Source organism: Micrasema longulum, unplaced genomic scaffold, assembly GCF_059751315.1.
Source record: "Micrasema longulum isolate JH-2025_06_02 unplaced genomic scaffold, ASM5975131v1 h1tg003073l, whole genome shotgun sequence".
Classification (NCBI taxonomy): Eukaryota; Metazoa; Arthropoda; class Insecta; order Trichoptera; family Brachycentridae; genus Micrasema; species Micrasema longulum.
Window position 1 is genome coordinate 2,099 of NW_028280174.1, and position 25,276 is coordinate 27,374.

Consider the following 25,276-nt stretch of genomic DNA (forward strand, 5'->3'; position numbering starts at 1 on the left):
ACAACATACATTACATCAGAGTTTTACTAGGGCTGGCTGTTTTCTGCAAAATGCTCATCTTAGGTTGTGTGGTCAGCCAGACTTTAAAAATCAATAAAACTGGTCAAATATATAACATAATTCTTTTTGTATTATAAAAAATGTAATGTATGCATTATATATCGTTTTTTGAAGTAAGAAACATTTCAACGCGTTGTATTGATTTAATTATTAACTCTTTTTTAAAAAATGCTATTATCTCAGTGTAACTTTTTTATGGCTGGCTACTTTCTGCGAAATTACGTTAAATTGAGCCTTCTGGTCTGTTGTGTTGTAAAAAAAAAAGAAAGACGATAATAACAATTAATAAAATGTTTAAAAAATAACGACGATCTGTACAACATCTGTAAAGCTCCCTGTATACATTAGATTAAATAGGCTGAGATGAACCGGACATGTGCAATGAATGCCATCATCGCCGCCAACAAAAAGAAATGGGCACAAGCGGCTGGATGACTTAAAAAAGGATGCATTTGAAGTTTCTAACTGGAAGGTTACAGCGGGTGACGGAAGGAGTTGTAGGCGAAGGATGGTGGAGGCTAAGACCCGATATAAGCTATAGTGCCATTTGTAACCCTTTAGACAACCGATACGCTGCTAACCTTTCCAGTTAGCAAACTTAAGAATTTAAGGCCAGAGCTGTTGTCCATTTCTTTTTTGTTGGCGGCGAAGGATGATGGAGGCTAAGACCCGATATAAGCTATAGTGCCATTGGAGAGAGAGAAAGATGATTACCTTAGACACCGACAACTCTCTATCTTTTCCAAACAAACTAAGAATATTAATGCCATTGATGACAGAAGGAGTTGGAGGCGAAGGATGATAAAGGCTAAGATCCGATATAAGCTATAGTGCCATTGGAGAGAGAGAAAGAGTATAATTACTTTAGACATCGACAACTCTCTATCTTTCCAAACAAACTTAGAATATTAATGCCATTAAAATTGGCCAATCTTTCGTATTTTTTGTTTTTTCGCTGTCCTGAAATATATGGTGGTCCAGTGAAGAATTGGAGAACCGAGAATCAAAGTATACCAAACGCTGTCTAATTGCGATTTTTCAGACCAATTTGTGAAAAATTATTAGCATGATGTGCACAAATGTTGCAATCCTTTCAGTGTGAATCAAGCTTTATCGACAAAATCAAGAAAGGGGTGCTGTTTTAGTTTAAACACGTATAGCAAATGGAAGGCGAAAGAACTGCTAAAAAGATTTATGTAGCGAATGTTGATGGATGCAGAAAACGAGGAGGATCGAGAGAAATGTGGCATGCAACAAATACAAGATCAGCATGTTAAAAGTGTAAATGCAATAGTGAGGTATGTATGTGGACGGAGTGGTGTGACATTCTATCCTTTCTACTTACCGCTATGGGGGAACGAAACCAAAAATTGTAATTTTAAATTATTTTAGTTTTATCAACTTTTATTCTTTAAGACGTTCATTCTTTTGCGTCTTTTTCAAAGAGATACTCTACATAAGACGGGCCATTTTGTTTTAGGCTTATTCATATAAATCTGTCCCCAGCAGACTCATGTACATAAATACGTATTGTCAATATACACATGTATTATGTAGGAATCCTTTTTTCACTCACTTTTCTTGTTTATCACGTAGAACAAGAATCGTTTAGTTAAATGTCACCCTTAAACAAAATCCTCGCAAAGAAAATACACATCAAGTAATATATACAAATAGTTTATGGTTTTCATGAAAAATGGATCAGGTGCCCAATGTTTTGATTTTTTTAGATGGAAGTTGCATTTATTATTTACCTTGTTTATTTCGTACAGGGTTTATATTTTATAAAAGCGTATTTCTCTGATTTTATAAAAGTCATTATTTTATCTTTTTTTAATAGTGTTGGGATCAGGAGAGATATTCTGTACTCGTAGTAGGCCAATCATGAACTTCTTAAAATCAGGAAATCCACTCAAAATCTAAACTGATACTAGCGGTGCTATTCTGAACCGCTCTCGCGGCCGTAGAAAACATTTTATCTATTGTATTTTGTATGTTAATACTCAAGATAAATGGTTTTTCTACGGCCGCAAGAGCGTTTGGAATACCAGCCGAGGGAGATTGTTCTGTATCCCTTGCGTGACCAGGGCCTTGATTATGATGGGATGATAGAGACATTATAACTTTACCTTGACGGTATAGTTGAAGATAAATTCTCTCTAGCGATTACAAAGATACACTACCGACCCCCCACCTTCATGTTTTGGGTAGGTACATCGATATGAAACAAGAGGAAGCGTACGTCACGGTACACATATCTACGCACTGAAATGACATAGCTTCAGTGTGACGTCATAGTTGAAGATAAAAGTCTCCTGACCGACTACCAAGATACACTACCGATCCCTCCACCATCAAGTTTAGATGTAAGTACATCGGTTTATACCGACGGGTCTAGAACCCCTTGAAACGTTTATCTATGCATTGAAAGTGACAAAAAATTTATTTCACCGAGCAATTTTTCCTTTAATTACAATTTACTTTAATTTTTAATCGTTTTGGGGTTGGCACTATTCAAAATATAAGAGAAAAATAAGTCAATTTTGAAGTCGAATTAAATTCTGACATAACTGTCAGTTTCCGAAACGAGTGGCAAGATGCAAAAAATAATGTCACCAGATTCTTCCCTACTAACATATAAGAGTATCTAGGCGTAAGAAAGTTACCACTATAAATATAAAAAAAGTATAAAGTTTATATTTGAAGCGCTAACTTTGTGGTTATTCATTATAATAAAATAAATAAAACAATTTTGTTTTTAACCACTAATTTTTATTTTCCACCGACCGGTTAAGTGAACATGATAAAAATAAAAAAGGAATCAATTAGTTACGTAAACCTTGACGAAGAAGCTTGTTTGCTTTGAAACCGGACGGTGTAAAATAAAAATTAGTGGTTAAAAACAAAGTGGTTTAATTTATTTTATTTAAAAAAATAGTTATTATGTTTTTTCCGTCTGTTTTACTATCTTCCGGAGTGCATATATCGAGACGTTAAAGAAGCCGGCTTTATAGTCGCTCTGTGGATAAATACAGACGATCGTTAAGCATGTTTTTCCTCTTCAAAATTTTAAACAATTTTATCGATAGTCCATATCTCTTGGAGCGTATTTCAATCAATTGTCCCGTAAAGTCAACACGACAAGTTATTTTTTTTTATAATTTATTACCAAAAAAAAATTATGTTCAAAACTCATTTATTTGTCGTAGCTGCTCCAAATTTAATTTACTTTGTCCCCATTTAGATATTTTTAATACAAAATTTTGTGACTTCAAAAAAAACTTTTTGAAACACTGTAAAATAAAACATTTGTCAGTGTGTAATAAGTTTATGTTCCTTTAATTATGTTTATTTTATTATAATACCAAAATTTTGAATTGGTCAACTATATTATGAAAATCCGTCTCCTCCACTCCTCCACTCTATTTCCTCATCCCTTAACCTTCTTAAGAGCTCTTTTTTTTCTCATGTCTTATATAATATATTATTTTTCTTTTTACTGTGTAACATGTTCTCTCATTATATTTGTGAAAAACTTTAATTGGATGTATGTACTATTTTTTATATTTTGTATTCTTATATAACAACTGTTGTTTTTCCTTAATAGATAAAAATAAAATTAAATATCGTCTTAGCAAGTATCAAAGCATTTTAAAAATCATGTTTAAGCGAGCATTTTTTGTTAGAATTGGCATTAATTGGAGTTTATGGTCGCATTGAAGTGAGCATTTTTTATCACAAAAGCCTATTTAAAATATAAATGAGAACTATTTGTGATTTTTAATGAAGTAAGGATAGCGGAATAAATTGTTTGGGTTATTCATTGGTTGGATTCGATCATATGGTGTCAAGACGACAAGTGGGTAGAACATGCCGAGGTAAATACAGATAGTACAGAAGTTAAGTATACCGTCTCGATATGTACAGATGAAGATAGCGTTCATAATCGAGGCCCGGAAACCAAAATGACATAAACAAACTAAAACTATTGCAAAATAAAATATTAAAGATAATATGTTATCCTGCCTTATCTAGCAACAACTAAAGAACTCTTTAAATAACGAAACAATTCAATGAGACTTATTCTTGTTGAATTTATTCATAAATTTAGCCACTGATGTAATTGTAGACAAATAATTAAAACTTGAGAAAAAATGTAGTAAACATGGAACACAATACGAGAATATCAGAACAATAATTAAATTGTATTGATATTAATAACATGTCTTTAACTTCCTTTAAAAATGAAATTTCCAAAAATAATTCAAGTTTTTATGTTGCGCCTTGAATCCGCAGCCTATATTATACAGATTATGTGCAGTTCTGTATGTAGCCACATTATAAATGTACACTGTATGGTCAACTATATTTGTAATTTATATTATAATGTGCAATTGTGTGACCAATATTTAAAAGTAGATATGTTTTAAAACATACATTTTCATTAACATACATTTTCATTAATTTTATAAGTTTTGTGTGAATAGTTATTTTATGTTATGCATAATTTTTATGTGACAACATTAACAATAACAATATTATGTGGAATCCTCTAATTGGACTTTATGATATGTATTTATAATATAATTGTATCTTATAAATTTAAAATCAAAAAAATTGGAAAGAAAACAATTTTCCAATTTTAATACTTCTTCTTTTACCAGGTAGTTAATTCAACAATGTTTGAGTATCTCCAAATGCTTGCAGACTGGCTGGATTCCCTCCCTAGGGAGTTATTCATATTTAAATTTCATAAAGCGTTGCCTAGTAGGTGATTTGGTTCAGCCGGATGAATCTCACCCACGTGATAAAGGTTTCAGCTCTTTTACTTCACAAAAGTCAACAAATGGAAGAGTTGAGGAAATGTGGATGTTCAAACATGGGCAGAATGGTGAATGTTACACAGTGTGTAAAGTGGCCACTTAAACCTACCAATGACAGATCATAAGCCCTGTAAATGCCTAGACTTCTATATTTCCGTCTCAAAAAGGTTTTTCCTCTGTTGAAATAAATTTAAATATAATTTTATTTTATAATTTTTATTAAATTTAATTGAAATTCATTCCCCTTTCCACACCTAATAGTGCATAGGACTGCATTGGTACACTAATAGCAGCGTACTTTGTTCGTTTTTGTTACATGAAGGTAAGATGATCAGTCTTACGCTTCAGGTGTCAGTCCTGGAACTATGAAATATTATACTGTAAAAACACATTTTAAAATCAATATTTCATATCAACCATCTCGGGAATCGAACCCGAGACTTCTTGCATGGTAGGCAAACTCGCTGACCATCACACCACGAGAAGATACAAAAAAAATACTCTTCTTTAGAGTATTAATGCAGTACCCCATGTACTACTGGATATAAATATGTTTTTTTTTACTTCACGTAATACATGATACTTATTTTTATATGAATATCTCACTGGGCACAACCCGTGTCACTTATGTTGTCTAAAAAATATAAATAAAATAATACATATTCATACTTAAATCCACACAGATTTATATATATATATATATATATATATAGATATATATATATATATATACATATATATATACATAAATAATAGTAGAAGAAAAGATAAGAAAAAAAATATAATAATAATAGGCTACAGAATTATTTTAATAATGGTTCAGGTAGGTATGTGAGCATAAAGTAAAGTAAGTAAGCAAAATAAAGTTAGTAAAATAAAGTAATTTTAATTTTTATAAATCTGTTTGAAATATTTTTTTCTACGGCAGGTGAATAAAAAATCCTCTCGAATTTTTCTGAACAACTGTAAAATGTTTTCCACGTTATTTAGCTTGGCTTTCATATTTTCAAACATGTCTTAAACAGATGGCCATTATCACTGTCAAAATATTATCTGTCAAGCCACAAGTAGCACAAAATAAGTAAATGCCAATGGTTATGCCTGTTGGAAGGGCTATCTCTATGTTGAACAATATCACTTTGGACATTGACATTTTTCACGTCTCTGAGGGAGTAAAATAAAATATTAAAGTTAGCGTATGACCTTCCCTATCCAACAGCAACTAGAGAGCTCTTTAAACAAACTAAGCAATTAAATATAACCAAACTCTTCGAATTAGAATTATACAATGTATCCATAAATTAGTCACTGATGTAATTTGCGGACGAAGAACTAAAACTTGAAAAAAATTGTAGTAAACATGGACACAATACGAGAATATCAGAAAAATATCATGTACGACCTTCTAAAACGAGACAAGGACAGTCAAGACTAATAAACCAGAGACTTTAAATTTTACAATAAACTACCGAAAACTAAACTAAAGACTTTGACAATCTTTTCAAAAGATGTTAAAAATATTATTATTACTAACAGAGTACGAATAAAAGATAATATACTATTTTTTAAAAATTAATGCAATAATCCGTAAGGGTTAATAAATAATTTTTCAAATTAAAAAAATAAAAAATGGACTTTTTAAATACGTGTCAGTTTTCCATAAAAATCCTGCGATTTTATTCGGTGTGAAAATGTTTATTTGAAGATTACAAAAAATACAATTTCATAATTTAAATAACTATGAGAGATATATCAAGTCTTGTATCCTATGTAGACTCGTGATATATCATATCCAAACAAAAAAATCTAGACTTATATGGTTTTTTCAAAAAAAATTCCATCTCTCTTGATATACTATCTTTAAATGAAGGGTGGGAAGAAACATGCGGAGTCATGATTTTTACAGATTTGAGTTAAATATGCTAAGTTGTAGGTATTTACAGTACGCACCCGTGTGTCCTATCAAAATATAGCGTAGTATACGCCCAATCATTGGCAAAACATAACAAAAATTCTGGGTAAAGCTGAAGAAACGCGAGCAGTCAGTTTGATATGAAAAAGAAATATTCGAAGTTCGCGCATAATTTTAAGAAACAAGCGTAGTCAGTCGCTGATCAGGCGGATCTCAACAGTGCGTGTTGAAAAATGCATATTACTGTCATTCTGTTCGTGAGTTAAACATTATCTGTGACTCAGCTGAAGGGCAAAATAATAACTTTACCATATTTAAATTTTGTTATTAATATCGTTCATATTGTCCGGGCACTTGACGAAAATTAACTCTGAACCCATTTTTTTTTTTAAATGTCACTTAGTTTAAAATTACATTGATTTTGGAGGTTTCCTCCGCGTATAAATTCGTATAAATTCTCTACAATATGGTTTATGTTTATATTAATCTGCATAATACTCCGGTTTGCTGATAATTTTAACGACTTTTTATTTAGAGTCATTCAAAAATGTTAATAAATTACAAATATGCAAAAAAAAGATAAGCACTTCATTCATCGATAATGTTTAAAACGGTTTTGAAACTAAAAAAATGTTTTTCTCGAAATATTGGTTTCATGACTACGCATGTTTCTTCCGCCTACCCTTCAAATGTACTCATCCATTTTCTGTTGTATTTATTTGTCATTTCTCTTTTCAGGTCCATTGGATATAACCCACTTGTGGTGACAAAGAACCTTTTGGCTTCGCAAAACAATCTAAAGTCACTGTAAGTGTTTTATAAATATATCAAAAACTGATCCTCTTCTGTTTGTGTTTGAAAAAGGTTTGGGATGGTTGGAAATTCGCGTCAATTTAAAAAGGTTTCAATTTGATTGGAAATTTATTTTAGCTATTTGATCTGCGCCGTTTGTATTCAAGCGATTACAAAAGGATTAGCAAATTTTATCGAATATGGTAATTTGTCCAATTTCCAAGAGAAATAATTATTAATATTATGGTAAAGTTCATTCACTTCAAATACATTTGTAAGAATGCTCAAGTTGTAATTTTCACTGTGAATTTATATTTGTAATACCCAGACTTGACAAAAATGACTTTTTTCGTGTTCTCACGGGGAATCGAACCCCGAACCTTCCATGTGTGAGTCAGGCGTCTTGGGCATTATACCACAGAGGCCACCATCAATATGTTTAAGGCTTTTAAGGTCGTTGCCCGTGTTAAATTTGTATCATCATCATTCCCTTTCCGCACCTAATGTTGCATAGGACTCTGCATTGGTACACCAATCGCAGCGTTTCTTGATCATTTTTGTTACATAAAGGTAAGATGACCAGTCTCACGCTTCAGGTACAAATCCAGAGACTATAAAATATGTTAGTGTGAAAATACCCTTTTAAATAAATATTTCATATCAACCATGTCGGAAATCGAACCTGAGACCTCTGCATGGCAGACTAACACGCTGACCATTACACCAAGATGCCGACAAATTCGTAATTAATTATTGTTAATTAAATACATTAGTAATTTCGAAATAAAGTTGACGAATAATTGTCAAAAAAAAGATGAATCAATAATTTTATAGTAATTTTAAAATATAATCGATTCGATTAAAATAATAAGTATTATGTATCTTTTTTGGGTGATACCGTGTATGTTGGATTTGATCCGACGTTTCGGCTACCATTGCAGGAGCCATCTTCAGGGAAAACTGTGTGTTTTATAGAGAAATGTATGTGTTTATGTACTAGTAATTTGTACCGTGTCACAGTCAGCAGTAGGCACATTTCTAGTTTTGTAGGAAAGAATAATTATGTTTATGTACTAGTAATTTGTACTGTGTCGCAGCCGGCAGTAGGAACATTTCTATTCGTTTTTGTCATATGTAGTGCTGGGAACCATGTTGAAGATGGCTCCTGCAATGGTAGCCGAAACGTCGGATCAAATCCAACATACACGGTATCACCCAAAAAAGATACATAATATTGATAACAGTGACCGTGAAAACCTTCGCACCTATTTAAAATAAGAAGTGTTTTTTTTTATATATTTTAACAAATCTAATTAACTTATTAATAAACCTTTGGTATATAAACAAGTATTTAAAAAGTTAATTTAATTCATAAATAAAAAAAACAAGATCAAAACAACATAAGTTACATATTGTAAGCTGTTGCTTATATAAGAAAATATATAAAGAACTTAATATTATCTCGTGACAAAACATTATTACCCTGTCGGTAAGTTTCATCTCTCAAAAATTGAGCTAATTATTTATCTTTTGAATAACTCTCTTTGCTGTAGGAATACATCAATCGAGCTGTCTTTGGGCACTTCATTGTAAAGCTTAAGCATTCTTGGTATTTGTGAAAAGAAGCCAGTGTTGGTTTTGTAATTTCCCACAGTAAATAAAGTGTTTGTAGGAGTGGCGCGATTGGGAATATTGATGGCAGGGGACACCCAGAATAATAAAGTGGAGACTATGGGCAAACAGACGAAGTGTTGGAAGGCCACAAGATGGGTCGATGACGTTGCCTCGATAGCCGGTAAATCATGGATGATAAAAGCGGGTGATAGGAAGGAATTGCGACGTTTGGAAGAGGCCCCTATCCAGCAGGGAGAGAACGAGGCTGAAAAAAAATAATACGGGAAATTGGAGACAAAAAAGGATTTCCTACACGCGATACAAATTAGAGCATTTAATTATACAGCGAAATTTATCTAAATTGTTTGAAAAAAATATTAAAAATGGTGTTAATAAAAACAAATTAGGTACTTTGAATTACATCACAAATTCTTTAGAATCAACCAATCAATTACAGCGTCATTTGTTGTGATAGATTTTCGGTTTTCGGTATTCATTTTTATCGACGTTTATTCAATTTAATTTATTTATTTAAAATAATATATGCATAACAAATTAAAATTTAAAACGTATATATTATAAAAATACAAAAAATACATAAAGAGACTCTTGTCAAAAAAGTAGGAGAATCCTGTTACCGGAAAACCCCTTCGGGTACATGGAACAGATCAACATCCAGAGCGATGTTGTTCAGCATAGCGGTAGCCCTTCCAACAAGCGTAACCGTTGGCAGGTTGGTCCTGTATTAATTGTCTCACTTACTCCTTACAATATAGTTAAATTCTTTAAAAATAACACACATATTACAAGCTTAAATACAAGACTTACATATTATAAAAGGAAAAAAAACGTTAAACAATGAAAAATAAATCACTCTTGTGAAAGTAGTAGGAGGATCCTTCTCGGTAAAACCCTTTCGGACACATGGAACAGATCAACATCCAGAGCAATGTTGTTCAGCATAGCTGTAGCCCTTCCAACAGGCGTAACTGTCGGCAGGTTGGTCCTGTATATCAGAATATGAAACAATCTATGCTATCGCTGTCTTAGGTAATTATTAGGAACATACAAACCAATGCTCACCATAATCTCAGAATTATCGATCACACCACGCAAAAATCGATAAAAATGTGTAATCAAATACACATTCCTTCTAGACTCTAAACTGTTGTAGCCAAGCTTTCCCTAGAGAAACGCAGTCGGGTAGAGCCAAGGATAATATCCGCACTCTCGCATGTAGAGATATCTCAGAAACTTATTTTCTCCATCATAAGAGAGTACTTCAGTTGATGTGGCCTTCAAATCATCGAGCCACTCTCGAGAGTGAAGTAGACTAGAGTCTTCTTAGCACCAAGAAGTTGTAAAGAGTTCTCAGTACGCGGGTATTTTCAAAAACCCTGGCAGTACGCAGTACAAATTATTTAGTGTAGTTTTACGCAACGGGGATGTACTTTTACACGTCAGCAAAACTTACGGGCGAGAATTCGTGACGTCGCGGCCAGAGTAATTTTAAAATTACAAAACTTAAAAAAACAATGATAATGATGACATAGCAATGATAATATGATACATACAAATTTTAATTTCAATGTTTTTTTAAAACCAATGAAATTCCTCATTATGTTCTGTCAAATAGTCACACGAATTTGTGATCTTAAAATGTCTGTTTTAGCCTTGTACTTAACTAATTAATTTTTGTTAAATAATTACTTGTATATTTCAGCCGTCTGGATAATATTGAAGGGGCAAATATAAACTTCAAGTTGTTCGACACGATGACGAAACTAAAATACGTCTACTTCAAAAAGTTTTCGTACTGCTCCTTGGTACCTAAAGTTCGCCACTGCAAACCCAACTCTGACGGTGAGATTCTATCAACTTTTACTTCTGTTCCTCAAACCTGCCACGCTTTTCCTGATGTTCATTTTATTTGAGACTATTTTTTCAAACAACTTGTCAATTCATATGGCATGATAGCATTTTATAATATTAGGTATGTATCCTAAGCAGAGTGCGGACAGCAAAATGAACGACGCACTGAGCACAGTAATTGATAATAAAAATAGGTCAATCGAAGCTAAACTGGCAGTGCACAGCGGAGTTTTAGTCCCAAGTGAAACATGAAACTGGCAAGGGAAGGATGAAGGCGAGTAAACGTGGTCGATATGCGATCTCTTAGACAAATGTGTGGGAAATCAGTGAATGACAGGGATACGAATGATGAAATCAGGCGAGGGTGTAAATCTGAGTCAGGTATAAATGATAAGTTTAAGAAAGGGTCTCTGAGATGGTTTGCTCATGTAGAACGAATGAATGACGAAAGAATGGTAAAATAAGTATATATGGCGAAAATGAACGGCAACGTGAGAGGAGGACGACCAAAGCAGACGAGACATGATCAGATAAACCAAAATCTTAAGTCTGGTCTTGTCAAAAGCAGGCAGAACCGAAGGGCACGTATGACAAGATGTAAAAATTTTGAAAAATCTAAAAATGTGTGTGGCGGTCCATTATCTCTGCCTACCAGAGGCGAATTCTTCTTATAATCAATTATTTGGAGCTTACCATATTTTATTGAGATCGAAAGTAATGTTTTATGTTATATTATTAATGTTTATTTTTTGTGAAGAAATTTTAAATGTTACACATTATGTAAAGTGGCCCTCTAAATCAACCAATGACAAGTTATATGCCCTGTTAATTCCTAGACTACCATATTTTCTTCTCTTAAATGATCTCTATGTTTATCTTAATAACTCCCTAGAGGGTGGAATCCAGTCTTTGTCTACAAGCATTTGGACAGACTCAAAACATAGTTAAATTCAAAGTATTTCTGACTAATTATATATACGAGTACGCCCTTACATCAACGGCGGTAACTTTTTGTAATAAATTATAGTCTTGAACTTACGCCCTTTTCCCATGTAACGACAGTATTTTGGAGTTACGCCTTTTATTTACATGACGTCGGTATTTTTCGAGCTAAATAAAAGCCGCGTCGATTTCCCATGGTGATATTTTACAATAAATGATTACATGTGATGACAGCGTTTTGAAATTATTGGGATTTGCGCCAATCTTATAAACTAAAGCCATAAAATTAAGAATAGTCCAGAAGGAGCTTAAAATCATATTTAAAACATCGGACTGTGTCCGAAAAACCCCCAAAAAGTCACCGCGTAATGTTGTCAGAGAGCGAAAAATTTAATCATAACACAAATGTATGATTTATGTATGTATTTTTAAAAAATTATGAGAAAAGTAATGCGTTGAAAGAATAAAAAAGCTTTAGTGCGATTATCCCGCAACTTGTTTTAATGACTAAATGCATTCTGTTAGTAAAGCCTCAAAATTTCATTTCTAGTCTACAAAAACGTAGAACTAATATTGACTCCATATATATGTTCGGCATACTAAATGATATAATCGATGTTCCCTCATTACTGGGACAAGTAAAATTCAATATTCCGACTCGTAGATTGAGAAACAATGAAGTACTGTTCATCGATCAGCATAGAACAAACTATGGCCTTAATTCTCCAATGACCTGTCTTTGTCGTATTGTTAACTCAAGACAAGATCTGGACTCCTGGATCCGAAAAAATATTTTGGGTTCAGAGTTAGTTTTGGTTTAAGTAGCCACTTTACACACTTTGTAACATTCACCATTCTGCCCATGTTTAAACATCCACATTTCCTCAACCCTTTCATCTGTAGACGTTTGTGAAGTAAAAGAGCTGAAACCTTTATTCGATTCAGTGCCACTATTAAGTGAAAAAAGGAATTGGTTATCAGGTTTAGGCAATCATCTCTTTTATCGTATTCTTCTTCTACACGGATGACGTGTTCACAGTGTGCTTTAAAATTAATATCGTTTCTCAGATCGATAAGAAGTTTTGGAATAATAGGTACTTCCTTTTTTACTACATAAAACTCTTGAATTTTTTTGTCTGACGGCACGGTAATCAAAGTTGTCAATTTTGATAGTTTTTTTTATCTTCCTCTTCTTTCCAGGATTTGTTATTTTTGTTGAAGAAGTCTCGGCTTTACTTCCTTCGAGAGCAATTCTCTGAACAGCCCGTTTAGATACACCTACAAAAAATCATTAGTTCTATAAATATGGATAGATTTACAAACCATATTTACACTTGTTTATTTTATCTTTTATTTACTACACAATATCATTATATGAAAAAAATGTCTTTAAAAAAGTAGAGTAGTAGGGTATTTATTCTTAATGTATGACAACACCTACTGATCATAGCAGCATCTCGAGCATTCACTTTTTCAAATGGAATTAATGGCCCATTATTTCTTAGTTCCCTTTTAGAAAATGCTTCAACTTATAGAATAGTCTCTCTTACACCACTTTTTATGACTTTTGGCATGGCTACTAAGTATGACTTTATGATTTTTTAGCGTAAAATAACTTGAAAAAAATAAAACACAACACATTGACAGCAAAGAAGTCCATTAGAAAAATGGTTAACGTCTATGCCACCGCCAACTTATACTTGATTATATATAGCTTTTACATTTATTTTTGCTTTTGGTGTTCATTTTTAAATTTGGAAAAAAACGGACGAAACTTATGCTGACACCTAATACAATATGCTTATATATACCTATATTTTTAAATATATATCGGTATATGCGTATCATTTTGCTAGCAATATAATTTATTATGCCACCCTTGTGAAAAATATTCGAAATCCCATTCCGATACGTTATTTTTGTGATTAGATCGTGTGATTTTGATTAAAAACTGTATTTTGTGTGACCACACGATATTGACGCCAACCGCCAATATTCACAAGAGCCAAAAACATGAGCAACTTAATAAAATTTCCATCAACTTTTTACGCCTGGATTCGCAATTTTCTCCGAGCTATATTTTCGGCCGTAAAATGTAATTCCTGCTGAAATTCAATTATGGCGAGAATTGGTCGTCAATGATGGAGTTTGCCGTTAAAATCTACTTCAAATTGTTTTCGCCTTTATTTCGTACATCACAATGTTTTTTAATTTATTGTTAGAGAAGTTGATATTATAAGAAGCGACAATATGTATATTTATGTTTTAATAAAATATTTTTATTTATTTTATTTATTTATTTATTTAATTTTACAATACGCCCAAGGGGCATTTACAAAAAATATACAGTTAAGTACAAACATAGTGCGTAAAAACTTAAAAGATTAACAATGCTTTTTTGTATACATTTAGAAACAATAAGAAGCATACTGCCATGCAAAATAAAAAGTGAAACTTTACATAGTAAAAAAGAAAAAAATAATTTTATATGGATATAATAAAAGTAATTGAATTAAAAAGCAAATTATAAACAACTTGTAAAGAATTCAAACAAAAGAATAAATACATTTTCATATACTTATAAGTATAAAAAAAAATGGTATCAACAAATTATTGTTAAAAACAAATAATGAAAATTAGTTAACAGTAAGTATATATGTGAAAATAATATAATATACGGTACACAAAAATATTTGATAAATTAATATCAGAAAGAGATAAGATAATACTAATAATAATAATACACATCAAAAACAGAGAAAGAATTGTATGAAAAAGAAAGTTTTATTACGACATTAATAATTTGTTTCAAACAGTGCATTTAAGAACGTTTTAAAATTGATAATTGTCGTATTAAAAATGTCTATTTCATTTATATTTTTATTTATAAAATATGTACCTTTCTAAGCTACGATTCGTGGAGTGAATAATAATTCATATCAAATGCTGAAATTACTGTTTAAATTATGATCGGGGTTAAAAAAAATGTATTTCAAAATAAGTTACTAATGAATTCAAATTTTTTAATTAATTTTAATAAAATTTCATTAAAAATAGAGGTTATTTGTACAATTTCATAAAATTTAAATCAAATATTAGTCAAAATATTACAACAGGCATGAAGAACATTTTACAGAAGGGAATATGGAAGTCGAGACATCCACAGAGCTTTTGACCTGTCATTGGCTGGTTTAAGTGGCCACTGTACACACTGTTTAACATTCATCATTCTGCATATATTTGAACATCTATATTCCTTCGACTCTTCCATCTGTTGATGTTTTTGAAGTTAAAGAGATGAAACCTTTGCTGTTGCGGGTGAGATTCATTTGATTGAATTATTTCACCTGCATACCAGGCAACGCCTAAAAACATTTTTCAAATATTACTAAAATATTAGTAACAAAATAAAGCAACTTTGTTTTTAACCTCTTATTTTTTCTTTTTTCTACTTACTAGTTTCAAAGCTACACAAGCTTTTTTATCAAGGTATACTTAACTAATTAATTCTATCCTATTTTATTTTTACAGTGATAACAAAATATTACATTATTGATACATATTATGGAGCTAATAAGTCAAGTGTTTTTGTCATGTTGTTCTTTTAATGACGGGAAGCATGAAGTGAGATGGATACGATCTTTAAAATTAGACAGGATTGGACTAAAGGAAATATGGTTTATTTAGTTATTTATTATTTTTTTCTTATTATGAATAGCTTTTTAAATTTTTTAAGATTTCCAAATTGTCTAAATTTAATATTTTATTTTCAACACGAATAATCATTTTCTATCCAGACGGTTTACGAATTCAGAAAAAATAACTTTATTTAGGTACCTTAAGTGTTGTTTTACTAATACTAATATTAAAGTTATTTTTTGTTTTTCTAATGTAGATTGAATCGCTATCATTACAATTCAATTTGTATATTTATTTATTATATATACGGCCTAAGCCAATTACAACATTTACACGAAGAAACATAAATGCAAGAAACTGAACAAAAAGAACATAAAACTATTTAGCAAAGACAAACAAGGGCAAAACAATAATAGTATACAATATATTAAAAAAAACGAAAGACCAAAAACTTTGAGCTAAACCATGCCAATCCAACTTCATCCCACACTGTTTAGTCGCGAAGAGATTTACGAAAAGCCGGAAGATCTATCCCAAAAAATTCCAAGTCGTGTGATGAATTGACAAATCTACACATTCTATATGCCAGATTTATTATATTTAAGGACTTTATCTTTGTGATTTTGTAACAATGTTCCTTTATTATTATTTGTGTAGAATGCAGGTTTAATGTCTAATCGTAGGGAATAAGTGAAAAATTTAGGGAAAAAAAATAGCCGTTAAAAACAAAGTTGTTTTATATTTATTTTACAAAAATAAATAACCATAAAGTTAGTGCTTAAAATATAAATTTGACTAATATTAATCATGTATAAGCTGTATTGTAATAATATGTATTTTAATATTTTATGTATGCGTATAAAATATCATAATTGAATTATAGTTCCTTACTTTGATTATTACTCCAGTATTTTATTTAAGTATTGAGAGAGATGTAAAGAGACACCAAATGACAATACAAAACGAAGCAAAAAGAACAATATAAGATGTGGTACGAAAATTAAGAAAATGATCCAACTTCTAGATAAGATATAATGACAATTAATCAGAGAATCAAATACAGTGTTGCTTATGAAATTAACAAAATTGCTTCCGAGGTATTTTCAAAACAAACTCTAAAATAATGAGTTCTTTTATAACTGTGCAACAAGAGGATCTGAAAATATAAAAAAGACTGGAAACGAAATTAAAAGCTGCCCAGAACTGCCCTATGTACAAGAGAATAAAGTTTTTTGAAGAAATGCCAGAAAATGTAAAAAATATGAAAAGTGCAAATACAGGGTGTTCTTTAAACCCTGTAACATCCGAAACCACGATGATCAGTATGGGCAAGAAGACATATTGGCATATTAAAAAAAATATTTAGAACGAAAATTTAAAAAAAAAAAATTAAAAAAAAAAACAAATGGTTGCTGACTTCTGCAGGGGAGAAGTGAGGGGGGCGCGGCCGCGGGGTTGACGCTGTTTCAGACACCGTCAACCGTCCCCTCCCCCCTTCCCCCTCCCCCCTCCTCGTTACTCCATGCAGAAGCAAGCAACCATCTGTTTTTTTTTAATATTTTATTTTTGTAAATTTTATTTGTTCTAAAAATTAATTTGAATGCGCCAATATGTCTTCTTGCTCATACTGATCATCGTGATTTCGGATGTGACAGGGTTTAAAGAACACCCTGTATATTTAAAATGAAAAAATAGGTGTTATGCAGGAGTTATATAGGCGGCATTTGGTTTTCACTTAGTAAATATCCAATCTCCTGACAGCCTTCATGCTGTTGAATGGGGCGCCTGCTATTCCTAGCCGCACTCTCATTTTTTTTAAGGCTGTCGTATTAAAGAAAATTTTAAATATTATAAATTATGATAGTAAGTGTACAATGGTGATAAATAATGTTAGAATAAGTGTGTATGATGTAATTATTGTGTTGTAAATATTGTTATAGACTATGTTCATCATGGAACTAAATAAAATAAATAGTAAAAATAAAAAACATAATAAACAAAAGACATCATTTTCTTTTATCAAAGTTTAACGGCTACGTATATCTAAATGCATTTTCAGACATTTAAATGCGCATTATTTACATATAAATATTAACTTTTAACATATTATTTTAGGTATATCATCATTAGAAGAACTTATAAGTAGGCCAGTTCTGCGAGTTGCGGCCTGGTTAGTCGCATTGCTGACACTCGGAGGGAACCTCCTAGTACTATGGGGAAGATTTCTATCGAGAGATGAAAATAGAGCTCTATCTCTCCTGATACGAAACCTTGCAGGTGAGACAAAAATAAACCTTTTTTTATAAATAATTACTACTATTAAACAAAAAAAACAAAAAAAAAATGTAAAATATATTCTAGCAGAACGTGGTTTCGATCCACGGACCTCTGGGTTATGGGCCCAGCACGCTTCCGCTGCGCCACTCTGCTGTGATAGCTGTGCGCGAAATTAAACAATAAAAATAAATGATATGTATTTTATAAATCTAATAAGGAATTTTGTGTAAATGAAAAAATAAGACTTGATGAATTAACAATTTAAAAAAATATTTTCTTGATATTTATAATAACAAAAGATGTATTACATAAAAGGCTCGTAATTATTAAATCAATAAAATAGTCAAAGTTTGCTACGTGCGACATCTACACGTAGTCAATTGAACTAGCTCGCGCTGACTGATAAATCATAAGAGTAGGTAACTGTAATTGTGGTTTTAGTTTTAATTTATGTCACTAGGTGGATGTCAAAATGAATAAGATTTTCTTTTTTTTAAACCATTTTCATAAAAAATAATTTCTAATGACGTAAATTACCTAAGTAAAATTCAAGCAAGTTTTTAACATTTAAACTATTTAAAAATTATTTGCGTGGTAAGTTGTATGAAAGATCCTTTTTTATTGTTTTCCTTTTGATTCATCATTTGAGTTCCTATTAATCACACCATAGAATTAAGAATAATTTTATTCTATGAATTACACATTAATTATTTTGTTTTATAAATCTCTTTTTTAACATTTCAGTGGCTGATATGCTGATGGGTATATATTTACTAGTAATTGCTGTTCAAGATGCGAGGTTTGGCCATGTTTACTACCAAAATTCTCACCATTGGACAAACTCCTGGACCTGCACTATTATCGGGGCAATGGCAATGACGTCTTCTGAAGTAAATAAAATAACCACTTAAATAATTTAAAAAACAGCATTGAATTGAATTTATTTGTTTGTTTATAAAAAAGTTTACAAAAAAACAACATATATCATAAGTACATTAATACATGTCTGGAGTACATTCATACTGTATACCTATATTGTGTATGGTTTTTCATTATTTATTTTAGTATTATTTCATTTAGTACTCACTGCTATTAAGCATATTATTTTTTGCTCTAATTTCTTACTATAAGTATAGAGTAAGTTTATAAAAAACATATCTCAATTATCATTTCAATTATGTTTTTGTAATACATATATTTTGATTATGTATGTAACTAAATTTGTATACTAATTGTTATTAGATATTTGTATATAACCATTTACCTTATGTCTACAGTTTCGAGACATACCCGTCTCATTGTCAGGACACCAATTAAACCAACATTTTTTCCTTTTTTGTATGACATGTCATTGTGTTGTGCTATGTTGCCTAAGTTCTATTGTTTGTCCCAACTTTTGGTTCCATGAAGTTGGGACTTAGGTCCCAAAAATTGGTATTCAAATTGGTGTAGTACTGTGAATAAATAAATATAAAATGAAATATCCCAACCACTTGTTTTTATCCTTATGAACAGTATTGTAAGTACCTGTTTGAATGAAAATTTGCATCCTGCATTTTATTTATCTTAGATACTGTAAAATTTCAATCAGAACAGTACTATTACTTAAATTTCCAGGTATCTCTGCTGATCCTGGCCTTCATGTCGGTGGAAAGATTTCTGCTTATCGTAGATCCTCTGGGCGGACACCCTCGCCTCACTCCTCGTGTAGCCAGCCGTATTCTTCTGATGCTGTGGACAGTTGGAATAACTCTTGCTGTACTTCCAAGTAAGCCATTTGTTCAAATTCATGTTTATCTTCATCATTATTCCATGTCCGCTCCCTTGTTGAAGCATATGGTGTCCACAAAGAGTCTCCATGCATGTCTATCAGCTGTCAGCTGCTGTACATCCTTCCAAGTTAGGTTCCGACATAAACTGTTGACGAACTAGGTGAATGAAGTCCAGAGCGTTGAGAACCTGATGCCTTGTAAAGTAGGCAAGCGTGGTTTAGGCTCTCAGGAGGCATCCGTAGTTAATGGCCTAGTATCGCCTCCGCTTGATGACAGTTATCACCGGAGTTTGCTGCGTCCATTATCTTATTACTGAATTCCTTACAAAGTCAAACAATTCATGTTCAGTTCTGAAATAAAATGGTGTAGTGAAAATCACAACAGCTAGAAATACAATATTTGATAGAAAATGAATACAGTCACATTTGGTGAAAACGCTCACAGAAATGGCGAGATCTTGGATATAATGAGGAAATGTTCGTTGATATTTTTGGTTTTCTCTATACATTTATTCATTTTTTTATTTTATACATACTGAACCAAAATATCATCAACAATTGTGCAAAAACTCTTCAATCCTTTAAGAAAAACATTTCCAAAATAAGAACTTGAACAATAAAATCTGAACGGGCAAACTGATGCCGCTGGGCTCTGGGATCGGATTATGTTTATGACACTATGTAAGATTCTATAAAAAGTACCTTATTGGTGTTTTCATATTGAGAAAATATTTTCCTAGTATATTGAGTCATGCGTCATGCTTACAGTGCCATAGCTAGTCATGAGCGCCTCTGGCTTATAACAAGCAAATTCAGGCGGCCCCATCTTCCTCGTAATAACCAAGTTCGATTATATGAGCTAATTTATAGTGTTCACATTTGAAATTATTAATATTTACTTTTTATTTTCAGTTTTACACTGGAGAAATAGTACTCGTTTTTATGGGACCCAAAGTGGAATGTGTTTCCCCCTACATTTACAAGAGAAATTTCCTCTTGGCTGGCAATATTCCGCTTTCATTTTTCTTGGAGTAAATATGAGTGGGTAAGATATCTAGATACACTAATCAATAGCAGCTATGTAAACTATGATTTATTTTATGGAAATCTTGACCTATCATCATCAATATCCCTAACCTCACCAAGTGGTACATGAGGCATTGCATTGGTGTTCCAATTGCAGTATACCTTGATAGTTTTGTACATGAAATCAGTGTTACATTTTAAATCCAGTCCATGGCCTGTGAAATATTGCTGTGGAAATGCAAATGATCCTCTAAATACACATTTCTCATCTGAAAACTCTGACCAGCCACATTGTGGACTAATCTCAATTAGAATTTTGTTTTAAAGCTTTTTACCTTAGCCATCAAATCTAAAACATTTGTCGAGGGTTCAGGGCCTCAATTACAATGGAAAGTTAACATTTATCTTCAATTTAATATACAAAGTAAAATTGAGTTTTCTGTGTGAAAAGCAGAATATGCATATATTTTTTTCGTTTAAACATATTTAATTATAGGTTACCGGTGAAGGTACTTAAAATGTTCATGCAAATATACTCATTTTTGTACACAAACATCTATTTTTCTTTATAGGCAGTCAAAGATAACTGTTAACTTCCCATTGTAATTAGGGCTCTGGTAATATTATATTTTTTTGCATGATTACCGGCCAGCAGGGCCAACTATAGTGGCAATTTACAGTACAGAACACCCAGGCTTGAGAAAATCACACTTGTTTTTTCCAATCACTCTGGAAATCAATCCTGGAACCCTCTGTGTGTGAGGAAAGATTTTAGCCATTAGAACACGGGGCCGCCATTTTTTTATAGACAAAACAGTGTTATTCATTGCCTCCTGATATAAAATATAAGTAAGACTCTGATAAATTATTGTTTTTTTCAGACTTATAGTGATAGCTACAGCATACTTTGCTATGTTCATATCAGTGTGGCGCACTCGACGAGTAGCCCCATGCTCTACAGATTGCGAGTTTGCTATTCGTTTCTTCTTCATCGTGCTGACCAACGCAGCCTGCTGGGCTCCTGTTGTCTGTCTTAAAATAACCAACTTCTTGGACTTTGAGGTTTCATGTAAGTATTATCTCAATTTCAAATTAAGTAAATTAGTATTCCAATCAATTATAATTAAAGCACCTACCATAGGTTCAGTTGGCACAAAGAACTAGACACTCGCTTACGAGGGAAGGGAGAATAATATGCACTTCGTAGTAATCAGGCCCTTGGGTTCTGGCGTCCCTTAGAGCCACCACTGATTGTAATGCCACACTTGATCCTGAATTACTCTATGGTTCTATTTACTGTTTTTTTTTTGTAGGAACATATGTAAGTTAAGCTGCAACTCCGAGGATACTGAAAACTTAATTCATTTTTAAAGTATGGCGATATTTTAAAATATGTTAATTTTATGTTTTATTTTGCCTGTAAAATTTGTTCTAAATTACTTTATTTCTTACTTTTTAAAAATTATTTACCTTCAACAATGTTTTGAGCCAATCCTAATGTTTGTAGGCAGGCTGGATTTCCTTCCTCGAAAGTTATTTAGATCTTAATTTATTGCAACGGAGGGAGATAACATTTTTGAAAGGAGAATATGGAAGTCTGAGCATTTACAAGGCAAATGTAGATTTTTTTACCTTAATTACCTAATAGAGTCGCCCATGTGAAGAAAAAGCATTTTATGATTATTTACCATGAACTTAGCTACAAATCGCAGCAATACAACGGACTGTAGGTACTTGCGTTGAGAATTGCGAGTGCAAACAAAACCGTATATTACACGTTTGTTGTAAAACTAAAAACCATACTAAAATCAAACCAAAAATCTGGAACGCTTTTGTTCTATGCAATAGAGCTTAATGGCATCTCTAAAGAATTATTAATCTGAGTTTATTACTTATACAACTAGTACTGATCTTTCAAATGGCTGACAGTGGGCAAATACATTATTTTTAAAAAAATATATTAAATGTGCTTACATAAAGATGGTGTAAATGAACATTTTGCCACAGCTAATGAGATACCATACAAAGTATTGGGGAATGTAAAATATTTATTGTAATGTCAAAATAAAACCTTTATTTTAATGAAGGCTTAAAAAATATGCTTTGGATAAGTACAGTTCAAAAAAAATAATTTAAAAACTGTGTTTCTACAAAATACATTATTTGACAGTAAAAATGCAGAGATTTCCCTAATCACACGGCATCCAAGTGAGGAAACGTAATTCGTTGTAATTATATCAATAATAAATTAATAAACCGCACTTATTTGTATCTCAAAATTCCAGCTGATATGTATGCCTGGTTGGTGGTATTTGTGGTCCCGTTGAACTCTGCAGTTAACCCGCTTCTCTACACCTTCACTACCCCCAAGTACCGAGACCATCTTCTATCCTTCAGCTGGAGGTATTCCGCCAAGAGATCATCTACCGGAGGTAAGGAAATTAAGTGAGTCGATAAATATCATCCGTGAATACATCATTCCATCCAAATCCGACGATGCGTTGCAATTTGCAGCACTGCATTGAAACTCTAAACGTAGTGAGGGATCAGCCTTACGATTCAGGTACCAGACCGGGGACAGTGAAATATCACAGTGGGAAACCACTTTCAAACCAATACTTTATGTCTACAATATTTTAAGTTTGTCCAAATGCTAGTAGACAAAAGATTGGATTTTCCCTCCTAGAGAGCTATGAAGATTGACAAATTACAGCAGAAATGGAGAATATTTTAGTGAAGGAAATGTGGGAATCTGGGCATTTACAGGGCTTATGACCTGTCATTGGTCAGTATTAGTGGCCACTGTAACATTCATCATTTTGCCTATGTTTGAACATCCATATTTCTTAAATTCTTCTGTCTGTTAATTTTGGTGAAGTAAGAGCAGAAACTTTTAGAGCCAAGAAGTTCGTCTGATTAAATTATTTGACATACTAGACAACGCCTGAAAACAATTTTCCATTTTTTAAACATCTTCTTGGACCAGTTTGTCCAACTGTTTGTAGACAGGACTGCATTTCACCTAAGGAGCTATTAAGATAAAAAAATTGCAACAAATATGAACAATATTTTAGACAAGAAAATATGGAAGCCAATGACAGCTCAAATACCTATTATTTTTTTTTCACCATAACAGACCAGGAGGCTCAGTTACAGTGGTGAATTACATCACAGAACACCAAGACTTGAGAAAAAAATTGTTTTCTCATAAAAAATCGAACCCGGAACTGGAACCTTCCGTGTGTGAGTCATGCGTCGTGACCACTACACCACGGAGGCCGCCTTCCATATATCCTTCTCTAAAATATTATCTTTCTTTTTATAATTTGTTTATCATTTTGCAAGGTTTACTGGAGAGCAAAAACAAAGCTTGATATTTTTTTAATAAGCTGTTAGATACCGTAGATTTGCCAAACATGTGCAGGGCCGTCTAAGGCCATCCAGGGACACTTGGGCACGCAGAGGTTGAGGCTTTTAGAATGGGGCCATTTATTTTGGAATTTTGAGGCCCCTATCAGGCTGGGGGCTTTGAGCTCGTGCCCCTGGTGCCCTTATGGAAAAGATTATTTAGCCTTATGGCCCTGAACATGTGTTAAATGCTATTGTTAAAAAAATGTACATTAAGATTTGTGTTTGCTCTTCTGTAAACTGTAAACCTCACAAAATGCAGTGTCAATAGTATACCGTCGACATAATTTTTAATGTTTCTTTTTTTATAGAATGCGAAAATGAATAATCAAATAAAAGTGTTGTAATTTTTCAAAAACATTTCATTTCATTATGTACCTACCTACTTATATGCATTTGTCAAAATATTTATTTTTAAAAAAAATATCTGCCTATAAGTTACATATTTATTAGATTTGTAGGATTAGGGTTGCTGGGGGTTGGAGCTTCTACCCCAGTTAGAGATTGACAGAGAAGACATGAGGTTGCTGTTTAATGTGTATTTATTAGAGCACTTGATTGTGTAGTGTGAGCGTGGCGGCAATGGTGAGTTGAAGAAACTGCACTTGAACTACTATGCTGGAGTTGAGTGATTTCGTCGAGCTGGTCTGACTGACTGAACTGAACTTGTTGGGCTGACTGACTGACTGCATTCTGGCACATTCCTTTGTAGTTCATTTCTTCATGGTAGGGATTTTATGTACAATACTGTTAGAGTTGCATTATATGTTGTATTGGATTCTATATAAAATGATGACATTGCTTTCTTCGGTCATCACACTGTGTCATCGATTATGGGCTATGAACCCTACAAATCGATATTTTGTCTTGTTTATAATACCACGAAACGCTTGAATTTTAATTTTGGACCTGTCATATAAAAGCCCTCTAGGCATTTATAATGATAAATAAATAATTACTGTAAAAATAAACAGTTTCTGTTTGTTTATTTATTTGCATGCATTGTTTGTTTTAGATACTGAAAGTTCCCGTACATCATCACACAAGAATATTACATGCGTCGTTGGTCCGCTCCGTCCTCCTCATCCAGAACCACTAATCTCCACTATCGACACTTATTCTCTGGATTGTAAACTGTAA

The 25,276-nt window shown here is 32.4% G+C and overlaps 1 protein-coding gene and 1 non-coding gene across 2 annotated transcripts; one reads left to right on the plus strand and one right to left on the minus strand.

The window, feature by feature from the left end:
- Positions 1-1,263: 1,263 nt before the first annotated feature.
- On the plus strand, positions 1,264-25,276 carry LOC148271149 (relaxin receptor 1-like). The gene is made up of 10 exons (XM_088241776.1): positions 1,264-1,358; positions 7,534-7,602; positions 10,925-11,064; positions 17,770-17,931; positions 18,676-18,821; positions 19,549-19,699; positions 20,615-20,747; positions 21,610-21,797; positions 23,014-23,160; positions 25,152-25,276. The coding sequence occupies exons 1-10, from the start codon at positions 1,264-1,266 to the stop codon at positions 25,274-25,276; spliced, it is 1,356 nt and encodes a 451-aa protein (XP_088097902.1).
- Positions 18,013-18,084, minus strand: TRNAM-CAU (transfer RNA methionine (anticodon CAU)). Its single transcript has one exon. It is a non-coding gene; the product is annotated as a tRNA-Met (tRNA).

What these genes read in the sequence shown, in the direction of transcription:
- LOC148271149 (XM_088241776.1), top strand. Translation starts at nt 1,264, where the DNA reads ATGTTGATGGATGCAGAAAACGAGGAGGATCGAGAGAAATGTGGCATG. An exon ending in CAAAACAATCTAAAGTCACT is followed by an intron (nt 7,603 to 10,924) that starts GTAAGTGTTTTA and finishes TGTATATTTCAG; the next exon opens with CCGTCTGGATAATATTGAAG. An exon ending in CTTGGACTTTGAGGTTTCAT is followed by an intron (nt 21,798 to 23,013) that starts GTAAGTATTATC and finishes TCAAAATTCCAG; the next exon opens with CTGATATGTATGCCTGGTTG.